Source organism: Onychostruthus taczanowskii, unplaced genomic scaffold, assembly GCF_017590055.1.
Source record: "Onychostruthus taczanowskii isolate IOZ18803 unplaced genomic scaffold, ASM1759005v1 scaffold5, whole genome shotgun sequence".
Lineage (NCBI taxonomy): Eukaryota > Metazoa > Chordata > Aves > Passeriformes > Passeridae > Onychostruthus > Onychostruthus taczanowskii.
Window position 1 is genome coordinate 7,655,587 of NW_024502568.1, and position 24,926 is coordinate 7,680,512.

At 44.4% G+C, this 24,926-nt stretch overlaps 1 protein-coding gene across 2 annotated transcripts in view; it reads right to left on the reverse strand.

Moving 5' to 3' along the window:
* SH3PXD2A (SH3 and PX domains 2A) overlaps positions 1 to 24,926 on the reverse strand; it is a 247,844-nt gene that overhangs the window by 79,475 nt on the left and 143,443 nt on the right. For both annotated transcript variants that reach the window (XM_041415388.1, XM_041415386.1), the window contains exons 6-7: positions 16,373 to 16,401; positions 1,708 to 1,755 (exon numbers count right to left, since the gene is read on the reverse strand). In XM_041415388.1, the coding sequence (XP_041271322.1) occupies positions 1,708 to 1,755; positions 16,373 to 16,401 (77 nt within the window). The remainder of the gene's footprint in view (positions 1 to 1,707; positions 1,756 to 16,372; positions 16,402 to 24,926) is intronic.

Sequence of the window (24,926 nt, forward strand, 5' to 3'; positions counted from 1 at the left end):
GATCACATCGAAATTCAAGTCTGATCTACCAGCTTGACACATCAGGATACAGCCTATGGCAGGTCTGGACTGAAGATCAGCTATTTTGGAAACTGGGGATCCATTTGGATAAGAAACTGAAAGGCCACGTGAACTAGAATAGCATGGGGAGCTAAGAACTTGCCAAATGCACATAAGACTTTTGAGCAGCACTATGTATTAACATTCACCTTCTCGAGCACCATGCAATGCAATGAATCACTTATATTTGCACACTCATCATGCACTTTTTTCCTGCCAATCTAGCAACATGCATTTAGCTAAAAGCAGTAAGCAGAACGAAAAAAATTGTATCTGTTAAAGACTTTGCTTTCTTACCCTTTGAGAAGGCTAAAAACCTTGGTATATCACAACATGAAACAGTCCCAACAGACCTATTGAGTCAAAGAAACCCAACCTCACCCCCCAGCCTGGTAATCTGAGGGGTTCTTGTCATTCTTCCTGAGGGACACCACCTTTTCTGTCTCCTCCTTAACATGTTTCTCTCCTGCTCAGTCTCATTCTGTTTTTTGTCTTAACTTCTCCACGACCTACGAAGCAGCAGGCTCCTGTGACTGAATACTTCAGATATTTCTGCACTTTTATATCCAGTTACCACCCTCAAATTAGACCTATTCTGCAAAGATGAGGCAGAACCCCCCAAGAAAATATTCAACTTCTGTCAAGAACAGTGTTTCTGGAATCACAGCAGTCTTGCTCACAAAAAAAAAAAAAAAAAAAAAAAAATCAGACAAGCAAGCACTCATCCATCAATGATGGTGGGATTTTGTTCACATACTTTTAACAGGGCATGAACTTGAATATTTACTAAATCTGGTATAAAAATCAGCAGGAGTGTTTCCATCTTTCCTTGCCCCAGGACCTATATGTAGCTTTAACTGCTTGAGTGACCAGCCCAGCATGCTGTACAGACACGGGATCTATCACTTGTGATCTCTCCTTCTAAGTCTGAAGGAGAAGGGAATTCTTCCGTGATATTCCATGTCAAGTGACAAATATTTTCAGAAGAAATCCACTGGTTACACAGGAGAAGTCCTGATTCCTTATAGTATAAAGCTTAGTTTTTGCCTTGTATGGGACTACTGCTCCCTAATCCCTGACACCTCACCTAGATTCTGTTCCCCTGCTTCCTTCTCCTTCCTGACTCATTGCAACAAGGAGGCTGATGCTCCCTTGAAGATTTTGCATCTTTATCAGAGTTTCAGCTTTTTCATGCGAAACCACTTCTATTTACTGGGGAAATGCAAAGAACACTTCAGAAGGATAAGGAGCACACAGTCAAGTTTCTCTGCCTTATCCTGACCCATAAAGTTTCTCCCACATACAAGAGTGAGAGCACAGCTGTACAGGTACTCAGCTGTGACCAGACTCAGCCCACCACAAAAGGGGAAGCTGCCTTGGACTGAGGGTTTGGGTTGGGCAAGGAAAATAAAACCCTGCAGACTACTAAACCCTGCTAGCAGCATCAAGGTGAAGCAGTCATCAGAAAAGCAAAGCTCTTCTTTACCAGAAATCATGCATGATGAAAACCAATACACAATTAGACAACAGATCCTGGGTATCCACTGTCAGAGATTCACATTCAAGACAACTCCAAAACCACACACAGCTTGAACTAGAGAATTCTGGTTTTAATAGCATGCAGAACACCAAGACACAAGAATTTACCTGGAGCGACACTCTTTTTTGGAGTCTCAGACAAACTGGACATCCAAACTTGAAATCCAATCATAGGGCAGCCATGAAAAAAGAAAGTAATTAGAGACACAAGAAAACAGTCAAAACCAGTCATATCAGAAAATCTGAGAGTTAGTAAAGGCAGCTTTGAAAGAGGCAAAGCTTTTCGTAAGAGTAGTGTTGGCATGATGGGGACTCAGAGGAAGGTCAAGTCATAAGAAGCACCCAGTTAATTTTTATGTATTAGTGGATTTGCAGAACTTCTGAAACTGATCTGTAGCTCATCCAGTTTTGAGCTCTAAGAAAAAGATATGCCCTGAGCTTATTCCCAATAGCTCAGAAGACACATACCAAGAGACAGTTTGACTTATTAAGCCTCAGACCTGCAAAACTATTTATCTTTGCAGCTGTTAATCATACCCAAAAGACACACAGACAACTCGCAGAGATTGAGCTTAGCAAACACATATAAGTTTCTACAAGCATCTTCTTACTATGGAATTGCATTAAGGAAAATAACAATAGACAAATAATGCTCCATAGAAAAGAGTACAAAACTCCAATAAAGTTACATTCAGAGTATAAGTAGAAAATCCATTTTTTAACCAATGAATGCGACAGAGATCAGGTTAAGGTGAAAGCTGATAGGAGTTGCTGCCAACAAGATCAAAAGTTTTCCCTCCCCCTCCATGAAATGAGGTGGAAATACTTGGCTTGGGAATTTGGGAATAATTTTCAAATGTTAATTGTTCATTTTTTTCTTGGATACACTGGAAATACATTTTGAAAGTTAACAGATTTTCCCCCATTTCTAAATAACAAACATTCCCCTTCTGTGGGATGAAGGAGCAGAAGGGCAGCTGTTACTCCCTCCTTCCTGGGAGAAGAGACATCTAGAAAGATATGTTTATATGACAATCTAAGAATTTCCTAAATTCTTACAACCCCAAAATGCAATTTGGAAAGCCTATTTGCAATGGAGAACCCTGTTCTGCACCCAGCAGTTTAACAACAGAGAAGATGCACCCATCAACCAAGTGGAGAGAAAAGCAGGCTATACTGGTGGCCTTGTCTATTTGTTACTGTCTTTTGAATTGCAGAGTATCTCCAAGACAATAAAAAGATTAATAGATAGTAATATAATAGATTCACAGTACCAATGGAACTGAGGAATTGCTAGCATGATACAAACATTAAGAAACAGCTTTCAAACCTTCCCAATGGAAACCAGAGGGCCAAGAAACACATTGCTGTTTTCTCAGCACTAAGGGAATGCTGAGGTTTTGAAATCCTTTCTTTAAATTAGGGACAGAATTTTCATTGTGTAGTGCACTGCAATTCAAATGGATTCAGTGCTTTGACTACTTTGCAGTAAACTCTCTATAGTGGCAGCTTGGAGAAAATCCTGAAGTCTTTCAACCAGCTGACTCCCAAACCCATGTGCTGCACTGTCACAATATACTACAAAATACACAGTGATAAATAACAATAATTTACTTTGGACTACCATTTAAGAAAAAATGAAAAAGGCTTAGCATTGGTGGAGTGCAACAGGAAATAATCTGGCAGAGTAACTTGTGCTGTAGCTCTTGGAGGGAATATACAGCATGTTTCTGTTACAGACTCGGGCACGCACGGGAAAGGGTGTGAAGGAGTTGTTGTCAGCAACTTGTCTATTAGCTTTTGAATAGACTTCCACTGCCTTCAGAGCACAATTATGAACTACAGTCAGCTGTCAGATCTTTTTCCACACAGAAGAACCTGAATACGACAATGATAAATCAAGCAGATGATGTATTGCAGGAGTAACTGAGAAAGTTTCAAGTTTGCCCCCACCCAAGCTGCAGCAAAAGACAGAAACAGCCAAAGTTAGAGGAGATACACTGCACTTAACACAAGTTTAGGGCTACCCTGGATCTGTCCACCCAAGAAGACAGAGTTTAAACCTAGATCAACAGTAGCCACATCGACAGACACCCATGTGAGATCTCACCATAAATAAAGCAATTCTGTTAGCAATCAGCAATTTCTCACAAAAAAAACTTCTTTTTAAACAAAGTATTTTTTCTCCTTGTCAAAACTATTGGCTTAAGCCAGAAAAGAAGGGCAATATAAGTATTAACTGGTAAACAATCCCACAGGTCACCAGTGTGGGCTTCCCAGCCCAGGAAGCAGCATAAAAGCAGCAGCACTTCTGAGCTGCCCCAGCCTGACAGCAGCTAGAAGTGGATGAGGTTGCTTCTGAAGCAGAAGACAGCCAGCATATTTCAGCTGCTCCTGCACATCTGCTTAGCATTAAACTTCCTTCTTGGGGATTTTTTTTTTTTTTTATTCCAAGACGTTTAAGCTCTAATTGCTACCAGCTTTTAAGAGTCCCCCCTACAAATAATAAAAATATCAGACATTAGTGATAGATTCCACTTCACAGAGAGCTCAAACGAAGAGCCGCGGCGGGAGCCAGCGTACGGGGAGGAGGTCAGAGGCCTCAGAAACATGCTGTGCCTGAGCCAACAAAACACAAGCTTTGAACAGCCCCAGGTTTCCCCTTTAGGACAGGGTTTTACTGGAATTCTGCATGAGGCTTGGAGCTGGTTTCCAATGGGATTGGTAACAGTAAACGAACAAACCTTTGCTTCCTGCCACTCCTCTCCCCCAGTGCCACACGGCTGAACACTGGCTGGTCTCAGATCACTTGGAAGTGCGGGGGGGGGAATCTCAGTATCTGGAAGGAAAATTAAAGTTGCCTGCTCAAAGCAGGCCACTCCTAGGGCAATGGCATCCCAATTCTGCTCTTAACACCAGTCCCCCACAGCCCCTGCTGCTGGCTTCAATTGGAGCCAGAACAAACTCCTCCTACCAGAATTATTTTTAAAAGCTCAAAAAGAACATGAATCCATAAATTACAGCTAAGTCACGAGGCCGAGGCAGTTGTGAAGAGCACAGAAGAGGCTTTCCTTCAGAGCCACACTGCACAGAAATAGCAGCACAGCAGGCATGTCACTGGAAGTGGCTGCTGAACCCCATCCCATTGCTTTCAAGTTGCCACGATGGAGTTGGGCAACCCTCCCACGAGTCAAGGGGGTTCCTCAGGTGTGAAAGAAAAGGAAGGAGTTGAAGGGAAAAAAGCTTTGAAGACAAAATTAAGCTGGTTGCTATGGTGAACATGAAACATATTATTCTAGATTTCAGCAGAAGCTTTTGTGCTGCCAGTGAGACTGGTTTGCTTGCTGCTCCTCCCACCTCTGGCAAGAGAGCAGGCGCCAGACTGCTGGGGACTAATGCTTTATGCTTGTGATACAGCTCCACTCATCTCATTTTAGCAGCAGACTATTTGTCTTGTGTACAGTTAGAGCAGAGCAAACTTCCACAAAAACCTACAATAGCTGGAGTCAGTCTAGAATCACATGCATGAGCTCAATCTACCAAAATCCAGGTACCACATTCATGGTACACATCAGTGCTGCACATCCAGGTGGGCTCCTGCCCCAGGCAGGTGCAGAGGAACTCCTCCACCATGGACATTTTAGCAGCAGCTACTGATGCCTTCCTTTTGTTAGTAACACTGTCTGAAATGTTCAGTTCAGTGTTGAGCCCAGCATCCGTGATTTAACACTGCTGCCAGCAACAGGAGGGACACTCTCCTACAGAATCACAGTTGCTGAAGCTACCAGGGATCTTTATAACAAGCTTTTTTTAAAACAAAAAGCTGTCTAGCTTGTTAAGCTACGTATTTCCCAACAACAGTCCTGCAGTAATTGTGGGCAATTGGATCACACTGGTCATGAGTTTCAGTGTGGTTGTAGTTCTGGAGATGTAACCCTTGCCCCAAATGATTTCTGTGCATAGCTGAGAAATCAGCACAGGCCAAAGACAGGGCCCTATGATCTGGATGTGATTACCTTGCTTTGGAGGGCAAAGAGTTTAATTACACAGGTATGGCCTGCTCTTTGGAAGTGGCCTTCCATAGAAGATAACAGTCCAGGGCCATTTAACTAATAAAACTGTTTTGTTCTCATTAAGCCTTTAACATCAACTGGGAATACCAAAATCTCCCAGCTGTTACAGTGCAACTTAAATTACTGAAAAAGGGATTAGAAGAACAAGTGGCCATACTGAAGAGATACTGACATCTGGTCCTTTTCCAACAGTGGTCTGTTCCATGAGTGCAGTTGAGTGGTTTGCAGACTCATTTTGTAGACTTATACCCTTCCCATCTTAACTGAAGGGGTAAAAAGAAAATAAGCAATGCAATCAGTGATTCCTCAGTCTGGAGCTGGGGGAAATAAGTACTTCTTCTGAGGAATGGGTGTGTTCTGATGCCAACAGTGGTATCTGACAAGTCAGCAAGAAGTGGGCTGACCATACTGTTCCTTAAATGTGTCCACTTCTTAGAACTGGCCTAGAGCCTTGTTGGCTGCAATGTTCATCACATATGGCAGAGCAGAAAACAGAAGATGAGCCTGTATTTCAGTCTACATTTTGGAAGACAAGCCTGCCAAGGAGCTGGTATACATGAAGCACTATGTTGTTGACCTGGGGGCTCAGGTGGGACACCTTACTGCCCCAAGCAGGTAAAGAACCCAAAAGTCAGGCTCAGTCTACTCAGTCCAGAGCTTCTTGGTGTGGTTTTGTCACTACTTTCCCCCTTCTTGCTTCCTTTCTGCACTCTTCAGACAAGCAAAGGAACAACCTCCCCTCCTCCTGACAAGGTGAGGCTGCCCAATCAAGAGCAGAAAGCTCAGTGAGGAACCCCAAAACGGTGGGGTTTGTTTCTGCTTCCATCTGCAGACAGTGCACCATGCTCATATCCTTGTGACCCCCTCCAAAATCTCCATCTCCCAGATCCACTGACCATCCTTTGTCAGCCTGTCTCCAGGTTTCTCTCCTCTAGTCCCTTCCTCATCAGCTGGGGCTTGACACTTTGGTTATATGGGAAGGCACTAAAATGCTACAGTAGTAGACTAGGGGAGGAAGACAGAAATACTTGGTTTGCTAAGCTCCCTCCAGAAGTGGAAGTACTTTTACCAGAGAATTCCTCTGATGCAGAGTCTATGTGTAGTTTTATAACACAGCTGGAAAGAGGAAAAAGGCAGATGAGCCTTCATCCAAACTGGAACCATTGCCACGCATTCTGGGCTCACACAATTAATTCATTCAGTTAGGCAGAGAACAACAGATAGTTAGAGAAATGGGAGGATGGCACAGAAAGATCAAAACACTTGCAACCTATCTCACACAGTCCTACTCAGGGCACCCTGTTGAACTGGGCCATTGATGCTTCTCCCCTCGGGCTCCAGAGGGACCTAAACAAAACCAACATTTGTGCCTGGTGCCTGGCTCAGTGTGAGCCTGGTCAGACATTAAACTTCTTAGGTACCACCACAATGACAGATTCATTTGTTACAGTAATTGCTGGGCAAGCAGCTGTCCCACACCAGGGTAGCTTAAATAAGCTTTCCTTGCTCTTATGTCTGTGGGTGCTGCTGCATCATGTTTAAAGCAAGTATTTTAAGATAGTCATTGAATGAATACACATATATTATTTTTCTCCCCAATAGGAGACTGCATTTTAAAGTAAACCTCTCATCCCTGCAGAGATATCTCCTCTTCTATACACTTGAAGCTGAACATCACCTCCAGTCCCCATGCCATCTGTTCAAGAGGGCTGTATCCTGAAAAAATATTTGACTAGTAGATTATCAAACATGCAAATCCAGCTAAAGTATCTGAGTAAGAGGATTGGCAGCAGGCATTAAATAAGGCCTTTAATTTTAGTCTTATTCACCAAGTTCAGCTTCATCATGAGCAGCCAGGGGAGGGCCTGTCAGTGTGGGGGGTGGGGGCAGAGGTGCTGGGCTGCAGTGAGGAGCACAGCCAGCACCTTCCTCTCTCCCTGGCAGAAAGGATCCCACTGGGAGCTGTCGGGCTCGTCGCCTCCCCGGCACCACCACGCTGCAGACCAACCTCAGACCACGTCCACTTGCCACGTAGCCTGGCGTATGCTAGACCCACACACACTGCTTGGAAAATGTTCACATCTGGCTTTCACGTGACTCGAGCGTGCCTCAGAAATTGATCATCTGGATAACTCACTCCTGCAGGGGAGAAATCCACAACCAGGGAGCCCTTTCCTGAGTTGGAACAGAGGATTGGGGCCAGAGGATCGTGTGCTTGACAAACTGCACAGTGACACGCTCACAGCTGCATTTTCACAGCCTCATCCAGTCCTTCATCCTTTCTAAAAGTACAAACACAAAGAAAACTTAGTCCCAATTTTCCACTCTGTTTACTTCTGTAAAAACCCATTTTAATCCCATTCGCAGACCCAGAAGTATCCAGGACTGTTTAGTTTTTGTTCTGGCAGCCATTGCTCACATTAACTCTTTCCACATGGCAAGTGGGGATTGTTTCCCACATGATCCCTGTGGTACAGCCCCTGCACATACAGTTTTGTACCAGTTCCAAGTTTGGCTGGGAAGTGCCTAGAATATCTGAATGCTAATCCACATCTACAGCTGTACAAACTGAGAGCATCACCCCTCTGAGGAAAAAAACAGCTTCCAGCACTGCCAAGGAGGAGGGCAGAAAAGCCTCAGACGTTGCACTTGGAAACTCACAGGTATGTACACATGCTGGGATTCATGTGTGGCTCAAAAAATTGAGCAAGAGTCAAGTCCCAACTGTGAAGGAGCCATGCTGCCAAGCACAGAACACTCAGCAGCACTGGCGTGTCCAGGCAGAGCTGGCCAATAATCAGTGCATACACTGTAATCCTGCTGGACACCTCTGGAAGTAAAGCTTCCAACCATTTCTGGTTGGGTGAGCCACTCCATCCAGAGCAAACCGGAGAGAGGATTTGTGCTGTCACGCAGCCTGGACACAGGCCAGCTCCAATGGGACAGGTGTGAAGCCGTGCACAAAGCTGGATGCACTTAGGGAGTGCTATTTTAGGGGTGAGTGCTCTCAATAGGTTAAGGACACATACCCTACATCCAGGTTTCCAGAATCTGAGGACAGAGTGCTCACCAGGATGAGACTGAGTGACCAAAATGCTCAGGGAAGATTTTATCTGCTCCTCTCAGCCAGCCAGACCCATCTGTGCCCCATACGGATTCCTGTGGTGGCTGTGGATCATCACCCTCTGCTCCAGCTCCCAAATGCACTTCTCACCTGCCTTATCCAGTGTGCCAAAATCAAAATACCAGTACTCTCTGTGCAAGAGAGGAAAAACGCAGGCAGTGTTAATACCATCTGCCATCGACAGACAGAAGAGGGAGGAAGAACAGGAGCAGATGGAGAACAGAGAATTTCTCAAAACCAAGAGAAATGCCATTATATCCCCTAAGGTACCAAGTGCTTTCTCTGTGCTCGGCTGAAGACACTCTGAGGCATCTGCAGGGTTCAAAATGTTCTACCATGGCTGTGCTGAAGCCACACCTCATTTTTCCAGCCCTGCCTGCACTCAGTCTCCCTGCCCTCTCTCCCGGACCCAAGGCTCTCTGCAGCACTGATGCTGAACTGGGAACGGCAAAGAACACAAACACATTCTTTTCCCTAATCCTGCACCCTGTCCCCACACTTCAGTTTAAAAGCCAAGGAGCAAAACAGAAAACCCACACAACATACAAACATCTCTTTCTCTCTTATCCCGTGTTCCTCCCACCCCAGCATATGGGCCACCCAGAAGAGGACAGTGATACTATACATCTAATGGGCCACATGTCCTGTCAGCACAAAACTGAAGCAGTGCAGAATAAAGTCTCCTATCTGCTCTTCTCGTCAGTAGCCTCAGGCAGAAGTCCAAAGCACTTCAGTTTAAGCAGTGACTTTAAAAATATGGTGTACAAGGAGAAGTGTGAGATCAGCTTCCTTCTGCCAGAACACTACAGACTGGATTTGGAGCGTGGGATTGGAGTGGACAGATTCACATCTTGACTGAAGATGCAGAATTGGGTCACACATGCACAGATGCTGCAAGGACATGAAATCTGCTGGACTTAGCAGCAGCTCTTCCTCAATTCTGCTCTCTGCTAGTGCACCTGAGCACAGGAGCAGTATTCTTGCCTTGGAAAAAATCCCAAACCCACAGAATGGAGGTTTCTCTAATTATATGAGAAACTTGTTTTTAAAAAAATGACTTACAGTCTCTTAAAAGATCAGGGAAGAAAATTAGGTCTTTGGGGAATAACTGCATCAAGAAAAAGCCAATAAACTGATCAGAAGTTTAGCAAATTCACTACCTGAGGAAAAATAATTTTCAGTCATGAGAAGAGGAAGCTCTGTCATTGATGACTGAATTCAAGATGCACACTGAGACCACTAACTACTAACTTCTTCCAGAACCAGGCCCAATATGTATATCCCCAGTAATTAAATTAAAAGTTTTGTTTGGTCCTTAACTGCTATGCTTTTGCCTACTCTATCTTTTTTGTATTACTAAATCCTTTATCTTCCTGGAAAGCAGCAGCTATGAGAAGCAAAATGTTCTGCCAGAATCTGCTGTTTTTAAATTCCATGCAGTAATTAGTACATACAGCCAAGAAGGTTAATCGTATGATGAGGGAACAGATCACCATTTCTGATCAAGAGCAATCTTGTCAGTACATGCTTGTGAAGTTATAAAATAGTGACTGGCAAACTATCTCATCCAGCCATCCTCATCAACAGGCCAAACGGCACCAAGGAGCCAGTCCACCATCCCTGCTTCTGCAGGAAACAATGCAAGGAGCACAGTGCACACGTGTGATTCATCAGGATACAAACAAGAGCACCTGCCTCAGTCTGCAGGGATCATGTCATACCACAGATTTCTTACAAGGATTAAGACACCAAGTTACATGATTTAAGATGTTCCTGGGACCTTGCCATGGGCTTGACCAGATCTGCATCCTATTCACCACCTTAAAAAAAACCAAAACTTTCCAAGCTGAAGCTTTCAGAGGAACTATAGGGAAACAGATTACAGAGACAAACACCATGAGAGCAGAATGACTCAAAGTAGCATTTGACTTAAAAACCACATTCTAACGTTGTTGCTAACAGCTGGGCTCAGATTCACTAAGCAATGACCAAGTCCCTGCTTGGAGCAGGTAGCCCCCAGCATTTGCTGCAGTCACCACTCTGAGAGAAGATGCACTGCCTCATGTTGGGATTGACCATGATAGTTAATTGGATTTTTCAGCCTCTTTAGTAACACACTTAGATTTGGCTTCTTTGAGAACCCAGTTAAAAGGCTTAAGAGTTCTTCTGACTGAGAAGGTAAAACTGAGCCAGATTTCACAGTCAGCTGGATTAGTTAAGACATCCCCCAGTTCTAATACTAAACATTTAATATAAACACGGCTCCAGGTGACATCCCATCAATATTGCAGCAACCTTAAGGCAAAGGAAAGGCCACGCTATATGTCTCTTGGAGCAGTCCTTCCTTCTCCCTCTGATGCAGCCATTTCCCACAAATATTACAAAACACCTGCCAGGGCTGGAGGCTGTACATTCCCTGCTCACCCTGTACCTATGTGTATCAAAATGCTTGCCATAGGCCTGTGAAGCTGGCAGAGACCTCCACACTCAATTGCATCTACTAAGCTTTGCTCCCAGGGTCACCACCTGAGTCCTGAAACAGGTAAAACCAGCTCCAGCCACACAGCCCTGCTGGTCCAGCTGGGAGCTCACACATTTGTTACCCCATTGAACGATTAAGCACAGAAGGGGTGGCACACACTGTTCATTCTCTCCACATTGTCTTAAAGGAGGCAGCTCAGACTAAGTCAAGAAAATAAAGCTCATTTATAAAAAGGAAAAAGAGACAGCAAGACGCATCATGGAACACTAAGTGCAGGCTAGACACATGCAGAGTGACAGGGTTAGAAAGGTTAAGCTCTGAATGATGAGCATAGCTCAGCTGTAAGGACAGAAAAAGCCACAAGTTGAGGCATTTCCCTTGGTAATTACAAAGGAAGCAGAAAAAAACAAACCCTATCCTAAATAATGCAAAGAAATGGCAACTAAGGCGCTCCCTGAAGCTGTCAGAGTGCTCATCCTTAGAGCATGAGGGCGAGAAAGTCTCTCTAGTAATGAAGAATTAGGCCAAGGAAGCAACTTTGGCCATCAGCTCCACCCATAATTCCTAGGCAGCATCCCACAAAGTGATCAGCCATGAGGGCCCTTGGTGTTTTTACAACAATCTGCTTGTTTCTCACTTGAGGCCCCACTTCTGTCATTGCTGAAACTCTCTCAACTCTGCTTAGTAATTTCCCCACTGAGGGAAAATACAGCATTACAAATGTTTCTATAAAAAGTTTGTGAAGTATCTTCCAATGGACTCTGAAGTTCTTATTTACTTGCCAGCAGATATATCCTTCCTAGTTTTAGATTACAGGAGGGAAAGAAAACCGTGATTGTTGGCTGTGTGTAGCCATAATCCTGCTAGTCCAAAAACTGGACAGGGAAACCCAGCTGAAAGATGGTTTACTCATTCAAGGAAGCCTGAGGCCTGATCAGCATCCTGAGGCAACACTGGCTTGAACCGAATCATTAACTTAATATTCTAAGTGCCCAATTACTACTTAAAATAGACTTCAGCTGCCAGACTCAGCCAAAGCACAGCCAGCTCAATGCAGACAGAATCTGAACAATGAGGGAAAGGAAACACTGCAGGACTGATAGAACCATAACTTCCATTTTACTAAAGCTTATTTCCCTTCACTTGGAGGAGCATCCTACAGCACAGCAACAAAGTGCCAGAGGAAGCCATCAAGCAAAGGCTTGAAGCCAGCTCTGCCCCCAGCAGCAAGGCGGGCAGTCAGAGCAGGGGCAGTTTGGTTATGGTTCCAGGAGGGGAATCCAGCAGTGCTCCTGCCCAGGCACATGGAGAGTTGTGACCACAAGGGCTTGGTCACCTGCAAGGCAGGTTACAGAGAACACTCTGAAAGCACCTCTTGTGCTGGATCTGACCTCAAGGGTAGCAAAGAGAATCCTCTCAGTAGTTGAGAAGCACTGAGACTCAGTGTAGAAAAGTGTAGAAAAGTGTGAAGCCCACATCAGCTCCCTATTGCCACCAAACACTAGGTCCCAGATGCTTCAGCTTCGTGACTGGGATCTGACTGCTTTGGCATTAAAAACCAGCCAAGAAAGATGGTCAGCAAGGGGAGATGGCAAGATCTTACTCCAGGAGTCTGCAGGTTTCTCTAGCCAGCAAGGGGGTTTGTGAGGTGGGGGACACAATGACATCTTTAGGGAGAAACATACTCCAACTGGTTTTATAAACCACATCAGGATTAGCAGATATCTCAAGGGTTAATTAGTTCACCATGCACAGATGGTAGCTGGTAGGGTTTGCAGAATGGATTAACCTAATCTGTTGCTTGTAATGTACCATACAAATATCCATTACTAGACTTGCAGCAATTCTACCCTTATTTTGAGGACAGAAAAAACACACAATGGATGCCAGCATAGAAGTAATACCTATTTTGAGTGACAAATAAGTAGCTGTTCACTTGGCTAATGCAATTGACAAATTGGAGCTTGAAAAGTAATTTCTTCCCATTTTGCTGCAGAGGGTCTTTGGGTGGACCAAGAAGAGACCATTTGTTGCAAGTGTACAGAATATGTCCATGTAACCACTCCTCACAGTTGTACTGAGGGCTCTCCAGCACTGACAGATGGTCAGAGAGTAACAATTCAATTGCCTGGAAACACGAAGGCAGCTTTCTGAGCAGCTCTGCAGCATGTCAGATAAAGCCCCCCAAGTCCAAGGTACCAGCACATGTGGCATTTCAGGCCACAGCAAAGGCCTGTGCCTTCACAGAGCCCCAGGTCTCTGAGCTGGCTGCAGGTTAAAGCATTTATAATTAGATCACATCCAAGCAAAGGGCTGTGTGTTTACACAGCCCTTTGCACAAGAGGAAGCCTGGCTCAGGGCTGGCATGCAGAGATGCCCCAGATCAGCACAAGACTCCCTTTTGTTTAGCTAAGGACATGCCACGCTATTGCATTTGGTTCAGAAGGTCTCAAATGTTTACAACCAGCATCAACTGCAGCGGTAAATGTTTCCATAACTCCTATTAAACTCTGAACTTCTCCAGTTTCTCCCTGCTCTAAGGGGTGAGCAGAGGACTAGCTAGACACTCACTCTGGCAAGGCAGAGGTCAGGGTAGAGGTGATGTTGGCTGTCTGAGGCATTCTCTGAATGTTTCTGCAGTCGGCCATGCTCGTGTCATGCCTGCACATGCCTGAGACACAGCAGCTGTGGGATTCCTGCTGGACAGTGTGGGACAGCTGTGCTCACACCCAGCAGCCTCCACCAAGCACATCTTTGGTCAAGACACAGGATGTTCATAAGGTCTCATTTGTTGGGAGGTGCTTGCATTTAAAAATGCCTATTTGTCTCTTGTTTAAAGATGCAGTAGTTCCATGATCTGCACCTACCGAAGACACTGCATTTCAAAGCCATTTTTATCTTAAAGAACCACCAAAGCAATCCTGAAAATCTGTGCTTATTCACCCCATCCCTTTTTCAAGTGTCATAAAGCTGATCTTTGTTAGAGGCTGTAACTGGCAATGCCCTTGGCATATTCCTTTGCTCACTGCGTGCATGCTCCCACAGCATCCAGCTCCAAACAGAAGGAAGCATTCCTCTGCCATTTGAAAATCAAGCAAGGAGATGGCCGAGAACAGAGTCCCTTTATGCAGCTCAATTTGTTGTAGTGCTGCTTCACATTCCTCTCTGTACAGGGTGAGCGGAGAAAGAGTGTCCCTCAGCTCCACTGTTTCCAAGCCCTGCTGCACAAACAGCCCAGCACCAAAAAGGAAAGAAGCAGCAGAAGGAGATCTGGCAGCACGTGGAGCTGGGACAGCCAAAGGAGGGAGCCCAACCTGAGTGCCCCTCGCAGGGATGAATGGCCACGTTGCTTGGGCTTCTCAGGGCAGGGGGCCAAAGAGTCCAGCAGGGGAGAGCATCCACAAATGGCATCTCAGCTGACTCAATTGCTTTTCTCATGATGTCATGGCAGATCAGCTCCATCCTGTCCCCAGAGCCACAGGAATGGAGAGACAGCAGTTTCCTTCCACTCCCAAAGCAGTTCTTCACATCTCTTGCACATGAATTGCAATACTCTTTCATGTAAACTGGTGCACTGAGCCCAAACCTCTCTGTGTCTCCTACTGCTGTTCCAGGTCAGTGCTAAATCAGGTTGCCCCAGAGACTTCAGCAACGTTTTTCAAAAGCCCCCAGTGCTCAGGATGTGGCACTGAGGCAGGAACTCCCACACTCAGCTCTGCCCTCTACCAAGTCACTTGGACTTTTTTATTTATGGTCAGCCCCTCTAGAGAAGGCACTGCTGCCAACTTAATTCACAGGCTATTGTGAACACACGCACACACACTTTCCTTAATATTACATTTAAGAAGTCCTAGAAGTGCAACCCAGACAGAAGCTTTGCGGGAGATTAAGAAGACCAAGCATGCCCTAATTTATTTGTGGGACCAGCACCTTGTACCATGCTTGCCTCTTCACTATCACACCCCACCTCAGGGAAATTCAAGGAAAGGTACCAAAAGTATTGGCCCGCAAAGGCAGCTGCCAATTGATACCCAGGCTATTAGGGTTAAGCAACAGCTTCTCTTTAGTGCATCACTTAGCTTATTACAGGATGGCAGCTTAAAAGCCCTCATAATTATCCAACAAATCAATCTAGACAGTGATACTCATTGCAGTCCAGTATGCTACATTCATCTTCCCTTCCCTTCCAGAGACTAAGCCACTGCAGTGTTTCTTTATCATATTAAAAAGCAGGAAGAAAAAAAATCCTCCTCTCCCTGCACACAAGCCAGAGTTTTCCAGGAGTCAGTATTGCTTTGAAACGCTTCTCTTTGGATGCCCTGAATGCAATTTGAAGCATCCAAGGTTCCAAACAAAGTCAATGAGAGTTGCAGGTGCTCAATGCTGCTTAGGGGGAAAAAAAAATGAAGAACTAGAAAGCCCTCACACATCCAGCTCAGAGCAGCCAAACCCAGAGGCCCATAATTGCATCCCTATTGAAAACACATCTGTAAAAATCACTAGGAGCTACATGGGGAGGGGAAAAATTAGATTTATATAGTTTCAAATCAGGGTTTTATAGGACATTTCAATCCAGGATTTTAACAACAAAACACTGAGCTACAGCCTTTGAGGCAACCCAAAGCCAGACACAAGCATTGAGAACATTTTGCATCAGAAGCCTCACCAAAGCATTTTGGAAAGGCACGATAAAAGATTCAAGTTAGCACAGGAAAATATATCTTTCCCCTCCAGAAAAGAACCCCAACTCTGACTTTGCACTTTGACCATTTACAGTGAAAAATAAAGAAATGCAATACAATTATCATCTCACCTTGGAGATGAAGCTGTATAAATACAGTTAGAGAAGAGCAGTCATTTTAACTGCAATACTATATAAGGCATATGGTATACATATATCTATATAGCATACAGATATGTTTCTTCTATCCAGTGCAAAGGAAAGAAACTGATGCTTATCTGCAGCAGGATTCAGCAATAAAAAGTTAAACTGCTACACAATTTAATGCCACACAAGATAAACAGAAGGGGAAAAGCAGGGGGTAAGGACCTCTCTAGAATCATGCAGTACATTAAAAAAGCCTGGTGCCTTACCTGATTTTCTCTTTGAAGATCCATAGTCCCTGAAAAAAAGACAACAACAAATAGACATGGTTAGAGCTGGGAACGGTGGGGAGAGAATGGGTGCCTCCCAAATTTCCACCCATATGCTGGAGGGCTGGCGCTGCGCCCTCCCTCCCTGGAGCGGAGGTGAGGGCGGGCGGGGGCCGGGGCAGCACCGGCCCGTCAGCGGCACCGGCCGGGCGCTGCCGCAGCTCCGGGGGCTCGGCAGCATGTGATCAGCCCGGCAGAGCGAACCATCCACAGCCAGCTAGGCAGGGGAGAGGGGTGTCATTTTTTCCCCTTTAAATTGAGCTGTTAAATGCACAGCTACTGGGTTAACCCTTAGCGTTCCCGCCGGAGAGGAACGGGAGTGGGAAGTGTTTGCTGCAGGGATGCGGCTGCTCCGGGCTGAGCTGGCGCGGCTGCCAGTCCCGAAGCTAATTAATTAGTGAATAACCTCCATTCCTCTCCTAGTTATCTCTGACAAGCACTTGGAAAGCACAAAGAAAAAAAAGCCAAACAAATCGAAGCAAACCCCAAACTTTATCTTTTCTTCTTTCTTCCAGGATAGAACATGCACCCTTACTTTCCCATAGTGATTTAAAGGGTGCTGGCACCTCTACTCATGCAGAACAGCTGAAACCCCACACAGCTGCTACGGGAGGGGAAGAAATTACAGAAGGAGCTGCAAGAACTGATTCGGGATAAGCAAAACTGAGGACAAAAATACTTGGCTTATGGCTGTGCTTGCCCGCGGTGCTCCTGGAGCCTGTGAGCCCCAGCCCGGGCAGGGGCTGTGCAGGCACAGTGCCCCGGGCACAGCTCATGCTGGCAAAGCCACCCCATGGCAGGTTCCTTCGCAGCAATGCCACCAGCGGGGCGGGCAGGAGCCTCTGCATTCTGGGGGTCTGGGCTGTCAGAAGTGGGGTTTTGTCTCTTGCACCTTGCTCCATCCTCCAGAGGATCAGAGAGGGATTATCCCAAACTGTTTATTTAAAGAGAGTTTGGGGGCTCAGCTGAAGAGCCCCCAAAGCTGTCCTGAGGGCAGAGTTATGTCTACCTGTAAATTCTCTTTCTCCCAGAACTGTGTGTGCATCCCCATGCCTTTCATGTCTAGGATTTGTGTCCAGTGAGTAATAACTGGGAATTTTTTTGCACCCTCTTTTAATTTCCCAGTGTCATTTCTACTTCAATTAAATGGTTGTCTTTCTCAGCCATATCTGCAGCTGTATTTGATGTGATGATGCTACTGCTCATGAATAAGTTGCTTCTTCTACAGAAGTGATATCATATGCAAATACAATTCCTGCTATATGGTGTCTGAAACAGAGATTCCCTCAGACCAAACCAGGGATGGTACAATCCCCAAAATGTAGTCCTCTACCCCAGCTTGGCTCCCAGGCCAGTCTGGAGCTTTGTGGAGCTGTCAGTACAACTCTTCTGGCATACAGAACTCAATTATCATAATTAAAAATGAGGTAATAATTGATTGATAGTTAATAAATTAATTTGTCATTATAAAATAGTTATTTTCATCACTACCACCACCCAATTCACAAGGCTTAATGAAAAAAAAAGGAAAAGCCAAACAACCTGTGGGGCTAGCTTTCCTCTTTTAATTTAGTCTTTCTGTAAGTTTTAAAGTCAACTTTGATTGGGTTCTGATTTTGGAGTTCCTGAAAAAAAAACAGGTACCCTGTGTCTCCCTATCTCGTTACTTTTTTGTACATCCACATTTCACTCATTAAGTCAGGGGAAAGCAATACCAAAGCTTGAAATAAAATTTTCATCTCCACAGTGAAACTCTGAAATCCAAAACTTGTTCCTCACAGCAAGGACAGGAAAAAAAAAAAACCAAAAAAAAAAGAAAGCAAAGGCTAGCAAATAATCTCTCTGGCTGTGTAAAGTGCTCTCTGTGTACATATTCTTCACCTCTTTTCTGTAAAGAAGAAAGCCTGTGTTGGTGCTTTGCAATAGCAGCAGCAAGGAGCACTGCCTGACTCCATGTTTAATTTTTTAAATGCCTTACTATTCTGCATATGATTCATTGATGTATCTTCCCTCTCCCAAGTGATGACATATAAGGGTAATACCTCTCAGCCTCACTGTTTTCAGTGAACCATTAATGTGAGGCTGAAGTATTGGTTTATGTCTTCAAACCAATAGAGGAAATTATTTAATGGTTTCTCTTAACTGTAACAATTTCCAAGAAACTCTGATCTCCTGCAACCCAGACTGCACCTGGCACACTGTTAACCCTTACATCAGAGAAAAAATGTGGTCTTGCAGAAGAAAAACCCTTCCAAGGAAAGGTACAATCAATGCCTTAGCTGTAGCTATGCAGGGAAGCTCACTTTCTTTTCAGCTCTTGTTCTTTTTATCTTTTCATCTTTATACACACACATATTTCCATTCTTCTTCCATTTCTATATGAGAACAGACACCACCATCTTGACTTCACTGCCAACCATAGCTACAAGAATAACAATGAAAGCAGCAGGTGGAGCTAAAAGTAGAGCTGGCAGGTCTCTTCATCATCCAGGATCACTCCATACTGAACAAACATCTGTCTCAAAAATAGCATATTTCTAGCCTTTTTTGAATTACAATCTAGCAATTTCGTTTAAAGTCTTCCTGTGGGGCACCACCTTTAGCTGATGCTGAGCCTCATTACTGGCAAGGAAAATATTTCCTGCTGCTAATGGTATTAAAACATAGCTGGTGCCAAGCACATCCCACAAGACTCTCCTTCAATGACAAAGGAGAGGGAAGCTGGATCTCCTTTCTCATCAACATTATCCCAGGATAACATTACTAATTTGAAATCTAGCAATTTGTGAAATTGCTAGATTGTGAAAGGAGGACCACGAACATTGCTGTAAAGCTGACTTCCATGTTAGCACATTAAGCTATCCACGGTCTGGAAATTTCTCAATCATAAAAAGATCTTATGTTGAATTAATATGTCACTCGCAATCTAATTTAAAGATGAGGGTTGTATTAACAATGTTATGGAAAAGTTTTATGGCCCATCTTTAGGGACTGACTTTGCTGATGTATTCAGTGAGAGTTAATAAACATTGATGTGTGCGCACATGTGTTTTGATCTATCTAAATACATACAGATACACACAAACAGTGGCACTATCAGAAAGTTGTTTAAAAAGTGAGGAGTATCCTGACATTTGTTCAATAGAGACTAAGAAATGTTCCAAGTGGAGAAGACTGGAGGTGACTAGGTGCATTGGCGACAGTTGTGCCTATCTATTTTTTAATTCACTTTGATTTATATCTGTCCCAGAGGATTTCTCCTGCCTTGCCTGTGGAGATCTGGCAAGTCTGCAGAAGCCTCCTGCAGGACCAGCTTCCCTTGGAAGTGATGGGTTCAGTCAGGGGACCTCATCCTTGTGGGACCCATGGTGCAAAGGCTCTTTTGAAAGCTTCTCCTGCTTGCTGTGGGACAGCAGACCCAGAAAGTTCACTCTCTGGGATTCCTCCTTTCCCAGATACGTCACACTTTAGCCTGGGGCCTCTCCCTGTCAGTAAAGCAAGGCTTGGCTTCAACTCATTTAGCAAAGATTTCAGACAACCATGAGTTTCAGCTATGAGGGAACACAGTGCCTGCAAAGCATGAGGAGCTGCCAGACCCACGGAGCAGCACGGCTGGGGGAGCTGCACAGCAGACATTGCAGCAGACGAGACAGAAGCTAAAGGGAGAGTAAATCATCTTCCTGTCTCTTTCTCAGTGTTTGCTGTCCGAAGGAGATGAGACAGTGACAAACCCTGAGTAATGGAGGTCAGCCTGTATCCTCGAGAGTGTTTTAACACATAAATTGAAATTGTTCTGTATTTGTTGGCTTTTGCTAATTCATGTTTAAATACATTGTAGTCATTTCTGTTCCCAGGCTCCTTAATTCCTAAAAGTTTCTAGTGGTGTGGGCAGACTGTGGTGGAGATATATGACATTTCAAGCAAACAACTCAGATTATCTTTTAATCACCAATGATTTGCCAGGCAGATTAAAAGCACAGAAATATTTTTACAAGGAAGTCCACTCTCTCCTTCCCAACACTTACGTTTGCAGTCAGTAACGAAGACGGCTTTTTCACAAAGTATTTTTCTTAGCACTGCTATCAGATTCTGTGACACTATTTTTAAAGTAAAGCACTACAAAAATACTTTACTACTAGTCTTCACATGCACAGAAACTTGAGCCTTGAGAATATATTTGCATCTTGAAATGCTCCTGATTTTCACCAACAGCCAGACTGATATTTTTTATTTGAGACAAGGCCCAAAACCAAGTGTGACTGAGAACTGGCATCTGCCTGTCACCAAGGACTATGGTTGGAGGAACACCTAACACCTTAATATTATCCAAACACACAGGAGCTATATGGAGCGTGCAGGGTTGAAATTCGTACTCATGGTACTCAGAGTGCAAAAGCTGAACCATCTGCATGAAGGCATCTCCATTCCCACTGAGCTCTGAGACCCATATGACATGTAATTAAGCAAAATTAACTCTGTATGTTATGCATTGGGAATAGAAACTCAAACAGATGGATGCACACAGCTATGCATTTCCCCCCTACAGCATTCCATCCTCTGATATCATGAAACCACAGCTGATCTCTTTCCTGAGCCAAAGAAATAGATGAAGGCTTTTTTTCCTTCTTCTTCTTCATGTTTTTTTGTTTTTTTTTTTTTTTTTAGAAAGTATTCTGTTCATTTCCTGATATAAATCGTTGCATTGTGGAACCCTCTCCAACATGAATCTGTCCTTTCTGAGCAGAGCTCGAGCTTTCCAGCCCTGTGAGAAAGGGCCCCATTGTGGTGGTCCCAAGACTCCAGAATTCCTTGCCGCAAGCAAAAGGGACTGCTGGGGCAAGAAGAGAATCTGTCGACCTGACTTCCAACCCAGGCATTTCTCACTGGCTGGACACGGCCTCTGCTGCTGCTAAGAAGGGTAAACCACTGTTGTGCAAACACATCCTTAAGAGAAAAGGGACAAAACAAAACAAAAGAGACGATTTTGCCTTCCTGTCACCTTCCTATTGTCTTTACAGGGTGTCTGCAGAGCAAACAGCCCAGCTTTATGTACTATATACTTCTGCTTAGGCTGCAGTGACTTCCTCTGCATTCCATAACAAAGGTGGCCCAGTTTGGCTCACCAGGACCCAACTGGAGATCCTGATTGAGTGCTTTAGTGACTTCTGACAGCTTGCTTGAACGCAGCAATTTAAAATTCAACCAAAGTTCTCCCTGTGAAACTCCAAGCACAACACTGGAAAACGTATTAAGTGCAGAAGAGATCTCCCCTATACCGGTAACCTTAGCTTGCACGAAAAAGCCAAGGTTGGAAGGAGATGGACACTGTTTCCTCTCCAGCAATGCTCCCTGTACCTGAATCCAAGGATTTCTATCATGAGGCAGAGACACAGGACAAGGAAAGGCAGTATCTTCTGTTCTGCACTCATCCTGGAGGTTAGCCCCACACAGCACAACTTGAGCTCTGCCACCAAGTCCAAAGTGCAGGGGATGCAGACAGCTCCAAGACAAGTGACATCCCCATGGGCCACCTCAGCCTCACATGGACACACTGGGTTTGAGAGCAGCAGCTGTTTCTTTCTTTATGCAGAATGGGTGTTAGAAAGACAAGAGATGGGTTGGAGGCACCCAACTCTTTCCCTAAATGAGTAAGAAATGCCACAGATTTCTGTCCCAGGACTCCTCAGCAGTGAAGTTGATTACTTGGCTCCAGGGAGCAACTTTAGTATTGGCTCAGGCTAAAGAAATGCAGAATTAGCCTCTTGCATTTTTTACAATTATATTTTTATGATGAAATTATCCTCCTGGAGGAAGACAGAGCTTTGAAAATGCACATTCAGCATTTCACCAGGCTGTGAGATACAGGGCAGGGCGCTCTGACAGCAAAGCCCAGCCTGTCTGGCACCAGGGAGAGATGGCTCGGCACGGGCTGGGAGCTGCAGAGCACTGGAGCAATGAGCTAAGGCCATGTGATCCTCTACTGCAAGGCCTCAGCAGCCTTGAAAAAGACAACACAAATGTTTATAGCAAGTTTTTCCTGGAAAGAAGTATAAAAACAAGGTCTTGCCTAAGAGTCACATCCTCATCTGTTTCTGGTTTACCTTGTTTATTCTTACAGATGGCAAATTTCTCCACAGGACAGAAAAATGTATTTACCTTAGCAAGAACTCTGGGTAGAGGTGTTCTTCAACTCCTCTAAACTGACCCTGCTTGTCCCTTGTGGGGAGGCCAAATTTATCTCTGTCTTACAATGACCAAGCATGTGTCACTTTATTATAGCCATTACAGCATAAATGCTGAGTGATTAAAAACAAGTTAATAAAAATTAATCATTCTCATGTGCAGGTTTTCCAGTTATGCCCTTCACTTGGGAATTTTATTACAAACAACTACATGCAGATACAACATGTTGAAAAGATGCATCTAATCATAGTTACAAATTAAGTATTGAGTATCAGAGTAATAAATTCAAATGTACCTTATAAACTGGTTGGGCTAATGAGCTTGCATATACATCATATGAATCTGATTAAGAGCTTAAGAAGTCTGCACAGGCTTTGAATCTTTACTTAATTTTCTTGAGCTCTCCCTGATTTGAGGGTGGGTGCCTCAAATTCTCATTTCTGTAGATGTAGGTCCAATCTCTGGTTAGCAAGCACGTTGCCCATTTTGGGTTTCTAAACTGCAGCTCAAAGAGTCCCACTGCTGTCCCTCTCTGGGGACATCTTCTGCTGTGTCAGACTAACTCTGCCCAGAGCTGTGTGTGTAGAGCCTGGCCACTGTCTCCTCCCTCCCTGTCCCTATGGATGACCTTCCCAAAAGAAGGCATCAGCCTTCTTTGGCCCGCCAGGCTGTGCCTTCTCATGAGACCCAGGATACCATCACCTCCACCACAGCAGGCATGGAGCTAACAATGTCACCCCCAAAATGCCCATCCCAGAAAGTCCTTGGAAATGGAGAGAGGGAAGGAAGAGGAGAAAACTCCCAAGTGATAGACTACCAAGACTCAACTCCAGCTCCAGACACAGCTTGTCCAAAAAGGCTTTTGCCCCTGAATTACTGCACCAGGAAGAATAGTTGGAGCACAGCAATTTAAATCAAAGTAAGAGAAGGGCTTCTGCCTGTAACACAGCTGAATCATGGTACACACTGGCGTTAGACTTTGTAATCACCCATACCAGGCATGGGTTCAAAAAGCAATGAGATAAATTCATGAAGCAAGGATAAATAGTGGCTATTGTACTCCATGCTCTGGATGTTTTGACCCGAAGAGTCCCATAGTGGCTGAATGCCAGAAACAGAGAGGATACACAAGGGAAGTTCACTCTGTATTTGCTTTGTTTCTTGTATTGGCTGCAAGCCACTGTAGGAGACAGGAGGCCAGATGGGGCCCAGGTCTCACCTAATTGTGGCCTTATAATATATTCTCCTGTAAAAGATCAGACTGGATTAGGATAAATTACATCCAAATCACACTGCATTACTCAGCACATTAAATTGTCCTTAATCACGTACTTTGATGGTCTAGAATCCTGCTTAAATTTACCTCCTGTGCATATTTCTGTGCCTATTCTGTTGGAATCACTGCTGAATTTCAACTGTACATAACCAGGCTCTAATGAAAAGCCAATAAGGCTCTTTGATCAAGCTTTAATAGGACTCATCATGGAGACATACTCTACTGTGGCAAATGGTTTCCTCATCCTGTCTCTTTCAGAAATGTTTTGTGAGCCTTTAAAAGCAATTTAGTCCTGATTTATGTTAGCTAAGTGATTTCTGTTGCACATGTGAGTTACAAGAAAAGCGCTCTCATCTCTATTTACTACACTGTTCAGGAAATCAGTTATAAATGCTGTAGTGCCTTCAATGTCTCTGACTTCAATGCAGCGGAAACCAGCAATCTGAGTGAATACTTCATCATCCCCAATTCTCCCATATGTGCATCCAGTACTTAAAAAGGCAACCTATAGGATATTTTTTTGCTAAAGGGTACTGAGATTCCCTTGTCTAAGCTGTTTACCTAAGCTGTTTCCAGCAGATATTCAAGGAAACAAGCATGCAATTTTTTACTTTAATAGAGAGCATATGAAACGATAACTATCTTATAAAATTAGGTGTGCGTTCAATAGGAGTGAGTCACCTCATCACATGTTCAGAGGTGAGGAATGTAGAAGAGGTGACTGAGCAAGCTCAGTCAGGGGTGCAAAGCAACCCAAAAGTTTTGATGGCTTGTCCTGACCTGCCAGAGGCATCCAACAAGCCCTGGGCATAGGTTAGAGCAGGTCTCATCCCACCAGGGGACAGATGCCAGCAGGAGCCATTGCAAAGTGCCTGTGGCCAGCAGTGTAAGTGCTGCAGCTGCTGCTGCTTTGTTTATGGGGTTGCTGAGCAAAGACATTCCCAATTCTTCTCACTCCTCATTTTGGGCAGAGAGACCTGAGAAAGGAGAAGTGACCCAAACAACAGTGCTTTGGGCTGCCTTCCTCCTGCTCAC